The 12392-nt window shown below is 40.2% G+C and overlaps 1 protein-coding gene across 2 annotated transcripts; it reads right to left on the bottom strand.

Moving 5' to 3' along the window:
* Positions 1-6284: 6284 nt before the first annotated feature.
* On the bottom strand, positions 6285-10420 carry prrt2 (proline-rich transmembrane protein 2). Of its 2 annotated transcripts, none has more exons than XM_069691673.1 (4): positions 10039-10420; positions 9547-9848; positions 9319-9448; positions 6285-8316 (listed from the first exon to the last, which is right to left on the bottom strand). In XM_069691673.1, exons 1-4 carry the CDS (start codon positions 10364-10366, stop codon positions 8300-8302), a joined length of 777 nt encoding a protein of 258 aa, XP_069547774.1. In that variant the 5' UTR covers positions 10367-10420; the 3' UTR covers positions 6285-8299. The 2 variants fall into 2 exon arrangements, with proteins under 2 accessions (XP_069547774.1, XP_069547775.1); XM_069691674.1 differs by having other exon boundaries at positions 9547-9842.
* Positions 10421-12392: the final 1972 nt, after the last annotated feature.

The following is a 12392-nucleotide window of genomic DNA, read 5'->3' as shown; positions in this document are numbered from 1 at the left end:
AATTGAGATTACTTTGGAAAAATAAACTATGAGAAGGGACACCTGGGGACAACAACACTTTCAATCTCTCTGAGGAATCTCTGCATGTCGGAGCCTCTAGCTCAGATATATAAAAGGCCCACCATCCCTTTACATAACAGCATGACACAATTACATTGAACGACTATAAACTACACGTTCTTGTATTTGTGGTAGTTTTGGGGTGATTTTGTTTGTCTTTATCTATAAGGTCATTTTATGTCTATTTATGGTGACTCTTTTTTCATAAATTTGGACGACATGCTATAGTATGACTTTTTTTTCACATGAATTGTTTTTATTTATTTATTTTTTTTTGTCACATTTACGACTACATGCATGATGTTTGTTTTTACATCATGGACTACATGCATGATAACATGCATAATTTTGGACGACATGCTATGGTATGACTTTTTTTCACATTTTAGATGATAAGTTCAACTGCTGTTTACATGAAACCCTTCTCCACTTCGGCCTTCAAAGTTCTCGTTTGAATATTTGCTACTACCACCAAAATCTGCAGGGCTAGGGTTAGGGGTTAGGGTTAGGGACTGTTTTTCACATTTCGGACGAAATGTATAGTATGACTTTTTGACCATATTTCGGGCGGCATGCTATACTATGACTTTTTGACCATATTTCAGACGACATTAAAGAACTGACTTTTTTGCGCTATTTGTGACGACATGCCATAAGTATGACTTCCGTTCAAATTTTTTTTTTTCAGGCCAATACAATAGTGCAGTTGTCAGCGTTGTCGTCTCACAGTCTAAAGGTCCGTGGTTCGATCCCTGCCTGGGACTCTCTATGTGGAATTTGCATGTCCCTGCATAAATAATAAGTAAAAGTAAAATATGTCGTCCAAAATATGGATAACTAACTTGTGTTATCATGCATGTAGTCCATGATGTAAAACAAACATCATGTAGTCGTAAATGTGACAAAGTCACACTCCAGGCAAGAACATGCAATCCTCCACAGACAGAGTTCCAAGCCCCTGATCGAACCCAGTACTTCCTGATTGTGAGATGACAACGCCAGCAACTGTAAAATTGTGCTGCCTTTAGTGCATGTTTGTCTGACTTATATAACTTATATGACTTTTAAACTTTTTAATGAAGAAAGAACAGTGGTGCAGTGGTTAGTGCTGTTGACTCCCAGTCAGAGAGTTGCAGGTTTGATTCTTGCCCTTGACACAGCTTTTCATCACAGATGTTAACTTAATCCTTTCCAGGGCGGGTCTCGAACCTGCAAACTTCTGACTGGTAGGCAACAATGCCAACCACTGCACCGTTGATCGCTCTTCGCTAAAATGTTTAAAAGTTATATAAGTAAGGCAAGCATGCAATAAAGCCAGCAAAATGGTTGTGCAGTGGACGACATGCTATGGTATGACTTTTTTTCACATTTTAGATGATAAGTTCAACTGCTGTTTATATGAAACCCTTCACATGGTATAGTATGACATTTTGATCATGTTTCGGACGACATGCTCTAGTATGACCTTTTTTTTCATATTTTAGACGACATGCTACAGTATGACTTTTTTTTCATATTTTGGACGACATGCTATAGTATGACTTTTTTTTCATATTTTGTACGACATGCTACAGTATGACTTTTTTTTCATATTTTGGACGACATGCTATAGTATGACCTTTTTTTCATAAATTTGTACGACATGCTACAGTATGACTTTTTTTTCATATTTTGGACGACATGCTATAGTATGACTTTTTTTTCATATTTTGGACGACATGCTATAGTATGACTTTTTTTTCATAAATTTTGTACGACATGCTACAGTATGACTTTTTTTTCATATTTTGGACGACATGCTATAGTATGACTTTTTTTTCATATTTTGTACGACATGCTACAGTATGACTTTTTTTTCATATTTTGGACGACATGCTACAGTATGACTTTTTTTTCATATTTTGGACGACATGCTCTAGTATGACCTTTTTTTTCATATTTTAGACGACATGCTACAGTATGACTTTTTTTTCATATTTTGGACGACATGCTATAGTATGACCTTTTTTTCATAAATTTGTACGACATGCTACAGTATGACTTTTTTTTCATATTTTGGACGACATGCCATAGTATGACCTTTTTTTCATAAATTTGTACGACATGCTACAGTATGACTTTTTTTCATATTTTGGACGACATGCTACAGTATGACCTTTTTTTCATATTTTACAGCGTGGTCACGGGGGGAAAATGTCATTTGGACCCCCCCAATGTCGATATCATGGTTACACCCTTGATTTTTTTTTTGTCTTTTTGAGCCCCTTACGTATATGTTTGTAGTTGTTTTGAGTTTTTTTTTTTTTAAGGTGTTGCACGTCACTTTCACTACAAACGCTTCGTGCCCTTTTGAGGTTGTTTTGTGACTTTTAAAGTACACTGGCCTTTAAATGACCCGACGTCCTACTAAAAACCTTACTTTGTAGTGATGAAGACAGATATGAAAATAGCTATTAAAATAATAATCTCAGTGAGGATTAATCTAAAATCTGGTGGTTTAGCCACAAACATTTATTTAAACCCAAACTCTGTCCTCTCTGCAGGGACCAGTGCCAGCCTTTCTGTTGATTTAGAAAACACATGATGCAAAATGATGGGTGCTGCTCTTAAAGGGTTTACATTTTTCATTCAACATTCACAAAAAAGAACAAAAAAAGATGTGCTCTTTTCAGCTCATGTTAGTGATATCTGAAGCAAACATTGTGTGGTCATGTCAAAACAATAAATCAATGACGTACATTGTATAACAAGCCATTTGAAGAAAGAGCTACTGGAAATATAAGATAAAAGGAGTACCGAAGACACCACGATTTGCAATCCCTCATGGACACTGCAAACAAAGAGGAGCTGGCCGGGGAAAAAGTTTAGTGATAATTCAGGTCTATAGTCCCTTCTCATGATGAGTAGTTTTTATTACAGAGACAAAATGAACCCGTTGCTGCCACCTAGCATGGATTAGGATGAAGGGTTAGAGGATGCCATTGGCAGAGGAATGCTGAAGTGTGGCGGTCGTGCAGTGCAGTTACAGTGGGCCAAATAACAGCCTGAAGGTCCCATCACATTTCGATTAAGCTAGATTTCATTGGACATTATGGTACTCAAGTATAACCTAGTTCTTAAGATTTAGATAAGGTTTGCATGGGGTGCATACATTCCTGTTTTTAATATCTTCCCATGCTTTTTGGTGGAAATGTTCCAAGGCGATTATACCTGTTGAGACCAGACAATTAACTTTGTTATCAACATAGTAAACCCACATTTTCTTTCGATAAATGCTGGACTTGCAATGATTTTTTTTTTTTAAACTCTTTAAGCCCTGCCTTCAAGCCACATCGAAAACATGTTTGATGAAGATAGTATTTGTTAAGCTCTCTTATGCCTCCCAGGTTGTAAATGTTGTAACTTTCTATTATCATTTTCTGTGCTACTTTAAGGTTTTTACTCTATGCTGTCATTCTGGGCAGAGCTAGAATAAGACTGCTAATGTACATATATAATTGGTGAAAATATATAATTAATGATTCATTTGTCTCTCGTTTTTGAAGGTATCGCACATGTGACACTTTATGGCAAATTATTCACTGTTAATGTGTTGCACTATTCGTGTCTGCAAGGAAAATAACAAATTTAAAGTTTATATATTTGAGTGTAAATCATAAAATTACTGAATTCTATTTAACTAGGTCAGTTTCAGGGTCTTTGGCAGGCTGTTACAGCTCACTGGGTCACTTCAGTACAGTACAGTCATTGTCAATGTTTTTAGTGACACATCAAAATGTCTGCAGTGGAAAAGGATGAACAACAGGTCAGCACTCAACTGACCTTATTTAGGTTCGTCTGTCACAACAGAAAAAAAGATGTATACAAACAAATTGGCTTTAACAGAAAACTGCCAGTTTAACACTTTGAAAAGGGTCAATTATTTATCACTGGCATCTAAAAGGTTATAACAACAAACAGTGAAATGTCTCCTCATTCAGATACATCTTGCTGTCAGTAAAAATAATAAGCACTAATAGAAACTGGAGTGGATGATGTGTTGTGTTGGCAGTAGCTGGATTTTTACCTGAAGATTATGGTGTAACCCTCTAATGCGAACTGACGGTTTTATGTGTCTCTGAATTTGAAAATGAAGGAATATTTTGCACTTAACACTCATTTCAAAAACAAATAAATCCACAGCAGTCCATCTAAGCATTAATTCAGCCTCGTGACGATTATTTCTCCAGCCTGGTTCTCTCTGCATATTAAGCAGGCAGTAACAGAGCAGTGTCACCACAGGTCAGTATTGCTCATTAAGCGGTTATTTCCTATATACAGACTGACGGGATGATCATGATGCATCCAAACGCTGCCAAGCTGACTCACTGCCTTTCTGTTTATGTGACCCAGCTGGATAATCCCTGACCCACTTACTGCATCTGGATGTAACTGCCTGGTACACTGATCCCCTTTTCTGCGCCTGTACTGTATACCGACTGGTAAATTAGCTGAGTACAAAGAAAAATACCTTTAGCTGTCAAGACGTTGACACTGGCGAAGATGAATTTGCCGGAGTCAGATGTTGTCAGAAATTTTTGTTAATGTGGTTGATTTTTTTTTCTCTGTGTGAGCTCAGGATTTTTTGTAGAAGTGGCACCTGACATAATTCCTAAAGTGAATTTAGCCATGTTTACTGTGTATATATGGTGTATTTTTTTTTTTATAGTCATTACAGCGCTCACTTCAATGAACTGTTTTCAAGGCCATTAAATTATTGATGATTTCCTTGCAACATATGTCATATTTAAGTAAGTAATGTTGCACTTATGATCGCTAGGATGTTAAAATTATAACTATCTGATGATTGTTTTCATCTAATTAATTGGTCTATAAAACATCAGAAAAAAGAAGTGGCCATCAAAATTTGCAGGAGCCAAAGGTAATGCCAGTTTAAAACCCAATGATACAGTGATGTATAATCAAGGAAAATCAGCAAATTGACACATTTAAGATGCAAAAACCAGAAAATATTTGGCATTTTTAGCCAATTTTTCAACTACTTTTTGTCCAGACTGAAATATCTTTGCAGCTTGATGCCCTTTATGAAAAACTACATGTATTTCACATGCAAAAACTGGTGTGATCACATCTGACCACATGACACGTGATTGTGTACATGTGAAACGTGTATTTTGCCCATGGGAAATGTGGTTTTAGAACATTTTCATGGTGTAATATGTGAAGCACACGTAGAGTCCTATGTAAAACCTTTCCCACATATTTTCCACACATTGTTATGTTTTACAACATGTGGTAAACGTGTCATACATGTGATCACGTGTTTCATGTGGAAAACACGTGAAACTTGTGTGAAATGTAAAAACGAAACAAAAATAGATTCCTATGAATGGTATTTCTAACATTCATGTGTCTCCCTCAGGAGGAATTTCTTATAAGTTATCCCTCGTTTTTTTCATGTAGCGCCATCATCAGGCCAAATTTCAGGTTGTACAACATTTTAGTGCGTGACCTGCAAACTAATGACATGCCCACCAGAATCTACTGCACACAGTAGCTCGAGGCCCTGCTGTTCCTATAAGCACAGGCTCATAGAGCTGTTAGCAGGTTGAGTCTCATTCGTAATTCCTCAGTTATTAAACAGCTTCCCATTCATTATTTGTATTGACTAATCATTTAATCTACTCCAGTTAAAATAAACGGTATGAAAATGTTCACGTCAGAGCAGTAAACACAGAAATGTTTGCACTGACTAAAAAACATTTATTTTTCTTGTTATTTCAATATACATTAGATTTAAAAGAGGAACGCGGGCACTAATGGCTTCTTTAAGGTTCAAAAAGACTTCAGAGAAATAATGAGGGATATTTTGCTTTGATTTTGTTGAAGTCGTCTGAGGCTCAAGTTCTCATTACAGCCGATCACACAGTGTATTTCCCTGGCTCGGAGCCTTCTCTCCAGGATTTTTCTCTTCCTGCTGTCTTTGCTTCGCTGCCTGACAACAGCAGGCGCTCGCCATTCCTGCAGTTTACACATTATCACAGTTTTTTTTTTTTTTTTTTGTACTCTCGTCTACAAAATAACAAAACACAATCTCTTCTCAATGGCTAAACTCTGCGGGTTTCGCTCACTTTTGACACTCATTCTCTCAGACAAACACACCATCTCTTTAATCTGCGCTCCTGCTGCTCTTTATCTCTCGCCAAAACCACACTGAAAACAGGTTACATGCATCGTGTCTTTATTATGAATGTGCTGCAGAAGTATAATATTCCAAGTGCCAGCTTATTGTTGTAATTTTCAACTTCTATCGTCATACATTAATAAAAATCCACAGCATGCCAATAACCACAAAGATTATAGAAGCCCAGTGGGAATACGATGACTGTCAGGAGGCTCGCCGACAGTTTCTGTGCCTACGTTTGATCATGACTACTTAACGCTAACTCATATCAACTAGAGAATTATCACAATATTGAGGTTTATATCTGCAGAATACATCAACTGTTGATTACTATTAAATTGACATTATTATGTTATAACAAAGAGGGGGGGGAATAAGCCATATTAATCTTTCCAGAAAATTGTCTGAAGGTAAAAACTCGAGACTCTGAGGTTGTGGCATTTTTGTACATAATTTAAAATCCAGGAACAGAGCAGAGGCGGAGAGTTTTATCCGTTCTCGATGAAACACGGTTGTTTCGGATCACAGTGAGGAATCACAGGTAGATAAAGATTAGAGGTTAGTCGAGGATACACAGGAGATATCAGGACAATAATAATAACAAACCAGGTTTTGAAAGTAGTTCTGCGCAGCTACTTAAATCTCTCATCCAGAAAACGAGGTTCAAAGCAGTGTTTTGCAAAGTAACAACAGAACGGGTGAACAGTATTAAGGGTTTTTCTAAGGACGATAACGCCACAAGCTTCCTGTGGGTGCAGACTGAGGCGGCAGCCACATGTTTCTCTGCACATCATAAGCTATTTAATTTGTTAACCAAATGGCGATGCCCATACAACACTACCACCAGCTGTCAACTGCGGCACAGCACTTCAAGAGCATCACATTACGAAATCTTCTGCTGTTTCAAAATGATCTTTTACAAACATTATCAAAAGATAGATAGATTAGAGATGATGCACCATCACTAGCTTCACTGTACAATGAGTGTGTTGCTACAGTGGGCTTTTTTTTTTTTTTTTTTGTCAACATGTACCCTTTCCCGGCTCACAGTGGTCAGTGGTGTTGAGCGGACATACAGTAAAGCTGCAGGAGAGTAAAAAGACGTTTGATGTTTCTCTCTGTAGCAATTGTGTGATCAGAGTTGGGTCTTTACAAAGCAGGAAACTTTCCCCTCTGAATTCTTCTATTTGGCACATATTTTTTCCTCGCAGTGATGACTGTGCCTTCTGTGCAAGACTTTCCATAATCCTTTCCATTTTAGCACCCATAGCTAGTCCTTGGTAAGCCTCTCTTTCATCCTCTTTTGCCACCCGTATACACTCCCTCTCAAAACACAAGATGTAGGGCGTCGTGGAGTCAGAAGAGTCACAGAGGACAGTCTGAGACAAGAGGACACACTGTGATGTGGAGCGGGTCTTTCTCTGTGAGGGAAAGGGGGGAATTTCTGCCGTGTGATTTCAACGCAACGCAGATCCCAGAGCCTCTCCTCCGTGTTTCTGAGGGGATTTAACGGCGAGCTGAAACTCTGATGCGTCCTGTTGTCGGTGCAGTGAAGGATGGGCTTGGCGGACATTTTGCTGGGACTCGCCATGTGGCGCTGAAGCTGGGAGTCAATCCGTCCCGTTTCATGTTTCCTGTAACCTGTAACTCTGTGGTCTCCCCTGTTTTCTTGTCCACCAGTTCTGCGGGTAGTGATCGGGCTCTCAAAGTGTCTTTCTTAAGAATCGTTCCGAATGTGTTGGCCAGAATACGAAGGGACTGATTAGTCTGTCTGTCTTCTCCATCTAACACCAGACGGACAACGCTCCCCTCCCCCTCCCCCTCCGCCTCCTCCTCTCCCTCCTCCCTCCCCAGACTCAGAGCAGCAGCATTTGCATATTTTATTTTCTTCCATTAGCAAAAGGGATTTATATAGATTAAACAAATATAAGTAAGCACTGTGTATCGGGTGCATTTTTGTCACGCATCCAGGTAATGACTAGGCGGTAAAGATGGTGGTGCAGGTGCGGGGCCAGACGGTCAGTTGCCTTATCCAGTTTCATCCTGGGATGAAACTCAGGTTTTCACATTTACTGAAAAAAAAAAAAAAAGAAAAGGAAGCATATTAGTTAGAGCTATATATCATGCAACTTAATATGGCTGTATAAACTTTCACAGACCACAGAGGACAGTTATGTAATGAGAGAAACACAGTTTGCTGAGTCCCAGAGCTCTTAAGCTCAACTTATCTCTGCAATTGCTCTTTCAGTCGTTGAGCAAATTAGGACATCTCCTGGCTTAATGAGACCCAACAGGCTGCAACTGTGTGCATTCACAAAGTAAGTACAGATAAGTATCTGCTTGAACTGCAAAGGCAAAGAATCATTTAGCTGACTGACCCTTCATGTGTGTATTTGAACAAGACGAACACTCGTCACTGAAATCATCCCTGATCTGTTATCAGAATCCCTTTATTTGCGAGGTACAATAAATGCACTTTTATTGAACTTGTGAGCCCGTGAACAGCTCACACACTGACAAACATCATATAAATGCGGTACAGGAACAGCAAGACTTAACATTTAGTACAAGCAAACTGGGCAAAACAGACAGCGGACTTCCCGCGTCACTCTACAGACACGCACAGACCGAGGCATTCAGTCAGTTACAGCTGGAGGCCACCCGAGCAAATATGGAGGAACACGTCAGAAAATGTAGATTTGAGTGTGATGAAAAAGCACTTAATATGTTCTGATCTTTGTGCAGCGCCAGCATAGTTTCTGAGGGCTAAAGTGCCGCAGTGTGTGCAGGAATTGTGACTGGTGCAACGCTGTGTGAACATGGATGGTCATAATATTAGTGATAACGGTCAGATTGGGCTAACAGGGCTAAATATTATGTAATGATGGAATTAGCAGGGACAATGGCAAGTTTTGAGCCAGGGCTACTGCTAAAAATCCACAGTTCAATATTCACAAAGGAAAAGCAAAGAGTTCAGAGGGAAGAATCAGCTGTGTGCAGCTACACAGAAGGTCAAAAATAAAATTTAAAAAAAATAAATAGGTGAGGTTAAAGGTCAGATTTGGGACACTCACTGGCCAGGTTGACAATGCAGGCGATGATAATGACCGTCCCTCCTACTAGCGACACCACTGAGAGCATCTTGGCCACCCGTCCCAGACGCACGGCGCCATCCAGGTTTCCCTGCTCGAGACTGTTCTTGGACTGAAGCAGAAGATTGAACCATCTGTTAGCGTTGGCTTGTTCCACACGCATATTTAACACGAGAAATGAAACCTTGAAAAAAACAGTCCTGCCCTTACCATGATGGAGTAGACGAATCCAACGATGTTGATGGGCCAGACGGGACAGAAGCAGGCCAGCACGGACAAGAGGAGGTAGTCTTTGACTTTGGTCCGGTCCAAGGGTGGGTTAGTGGCGATGCTGGAGTGGCGAGAAAGCGACGGCCTGGGTGAGAAGGCGGTGTAACCGATGGAGCTCGCCCTGCTCCCCTTCCTGGTTTTGCCGTGATGTGGGTAAGAGATGGAGTGTTGTCTTCTTGGAGGAGAGGAGATGACTGGAGAGGCGCTCTCTGCAGACACCGAGTGGATCCCGTTACCTACACATAAAGGACGAAAAGCACGGGCAAAAAGTTTGAAACGGTAGAGGATGAGGAGGGAAATGTGCGTGTACTCTCCCAAGAGCTTGTCCACGTGCTGGAATTTGACTTTCCCGGAGTGAGCTGACTAAGCAGCTGCGTGACCGAGCCCCCACCCACCCGCAGCCTGCGTACGAGGTCAAACTCAGTCACTTACTGTTCTTCAGTTTCTCGTTGATGACTATGACGAGCTCTCCTTTGGATTTGCTGCGGGGAGGTCTTGCGATGTCTGGGCTGCTGCTGCTGCTGTTGCCGTGGATGAGTTCTTCACCTCTGACTGGCAGGCATGGCAAAGAGACGGGGGCTTGGCTCGCTAGAGAGGCTTCCTGGTCCAGCAGCGACGGTTGTTCCTCCCCTGGCCAAATGGCGGGAGACGGCATCATGTTCACAGCCATGCTGACGGCAAGATGAAGCCCGCCTGCGGTCCAGTCCCGTGCGTGCTTGCCTGCAGTTACACCTGGGGGCCAGAGAGTGGTTTTAACCATTTATAAACAGATGCTGCTCTCATCGGCGGAGGGACTGTGAGAACATTACTGGAGGGGGAAGGAGGTAAAAAAATCGGGAAAGAGTTTCTCATTTTTACTCTAAACTTGTTGGGTGATCTGGGGCTCTTCATCTCAATCCAGATTTAGTTTTATTCTTAACAAAAAAAAACGTTAAAAGTAGAGCTGCAACATTTAGTCGATTACGTGGTAAATAAATTGTCAACCGTTTTTATAATTTATTAATCATTTTGAGTCATTTTTAGGGGAAAGAAAAAGCTTGAATTCTCAAATTCCAGCTTGTTAAACGTGAATTATTATTTTTGATTTTTTTTTAGTCCGCCATGAAAATAAACTGAACATATTTTGGTTGTGGATTTTTGGTTGGAAAAAAAACAAGACATTTTATGCTGAACCCTCAGATTTGAGAAAGACTCGACAATATTCCTAATCGATAGATTATGATAAAGAAAATAATTGTTAGCTGCAGTCCTTATAATAAATCAACTAATTTAATGAAAAAAGATTTTGTCTACAAGTCAGAAATGTGGGCTTTGCCATTTGAAGACAACAATGACGTCTCTGGGATCGAAGGTATATTTTTCATCAATAAAATAGGCAAGGAGCGAATTAAATCAATGTCAGTTTTGAGAAACAACAGAAATCTATCTTTATTATTTGTGCTTAATCTTTAACATCTATTGCGATATATTTTTCACCAGCCTACATTTTGACTTTATTCTGCGTCGTAACACCAGAGCTACACTAAAGGACACGTGATGTACAAAGTGTTAATCACAGCTCCTGATTCAAAAAATAAAGACTGGCTTGAGTATTTGGTTTTATGTTTTCTATAACAATGGCAGTAAATCTACTACGATTGTTCATACGTTACAGAAGTCCGTTTACAGGTCTTGGAGAGTACCACCGCTTCCCAGTGCTGTACGACTGGCGATACATTTCTTAAGTGCCCGGTAAATAAAACATGAATACTAATTATATATTTTGTTTTCCCCCTAGAAATAATTGTCATACAGTCCCTAAATACATTCTTTCAGCGGATTAAGAGTTTGCTTGTTGACTCGATCACTCCATAAGCCTCTTTATAATCCAGTTTGACATCAGATGGCAAATATTCTAATATTCACTGATGAATTATAAACAGAAATGCACTTTTAATCTACTGCAGATCGGGCCGCAAATGGGCTCGAATTCCCCATTAGAATAAGTAGGCTGGCTTTCTCGGGTGTAAGAAAGAAAGCAGGTCACAATGACACGGGGAGTACAAAGGCATGGCAGATGGAGGCAGGTCGCTTTGAAACGAGAGGAGCAGCCATGGTCTCCGTGCAGGTGTGTACATAGCTTTATTCCATCGTGTGTACACAGGCGCTTACCTGGCATATGGTGGCCGGTGGTTGGGCGCATAACAAAAGCACAACAACAACAACAAAAGACAGGGCTGTGAAAAGAAAGAAACAAAAGGAAAAAAAAAAAAAAAAAAAGATAAGACGATGCCAGCACTGAGGCTGCTCGTCAATTAGCCTGCTGATGATGATGATGATGATGATGATTGGAAATCAGTGGATGTGGGCAGCTAAACTGCATCGATAGCAGAAGAAAAAAAAACAAAAAACACATGCAGCTCGCATTGGATTTGTTGAAAGCAAACATGAACCCTGGTACAAATACATTAATGGAAAATTGTGGATTTCTCAGCGTTACACAGGAAAACAGGATGTAAGAAGTCAAACTGACCTTTTTTTTTTTTTTTTTTTCTTCCAGCGCTTGCTTCACATCACAGCCGGATCGTCCCTGGCTTTAAGCATCGTTATTCTCAGGTGGAGGGGAAAAAAAAAAAAAAAAAATCAGACACGAACAAACATTTCCTCTACAACCCCGTGCGTTTCCAAACGCGTCCTGTTTAAAAAGAGTCTCCGATCCGAGCGTATCGTTCAGGGGTCTGAGGAGGCGGCGGGGCTGGTGTGCTGGGACCGACGGACGGACGGACGGACGGATGGAGTCTCCTGTA

The sequence above is a fragment of the Brachyistius frenatus genome, unplaced genomic scaffold (assembly GCF_029030835.1).
Source record: "Brachyistius frenatus isolate BFR_SWC_R1_liver_20210118 unplaced genomic scaffold, ASM2903083v1 Contig_11, whole genome shotgun sequence".
Taxonomy (NCBI): Eukaryota; Metazoa; Chordata; class Actinopteri; family Embiotocidae; genus Brachyistius; species Brachyistius frenatus.
The sequence above is the reverse complement of the archived record's forward strand: the minus strand, read 5'-3'. Positions and strand labels throughout refer to the sequence as shown.

Bases quoted from the DNA above. Each gene is read 5' to 3' on its own strand.
- prrt2 (XM_069691673.1), bottom strand. From the start codon at position 10,366: ATGGTTAAAACCACTCTCTGGCCCCCAGGTGTAACTGCAGGCAAGCAC. The intron at 9,849-10,038 runs GTAAGTGACTGA...TTCGTCCTTTAT, and splicing joins CAACGAGAAACTGAAGAACA to GTGTAGGTAACGGGATCCAC. The intron at 9,449-9,546 runs GTAAGGGCAGGA...CTTCTGCTTCAG, and splicing joins GATTCGTCTACTCCATCATG to TCCAAGAACAGTCTCGAGCA.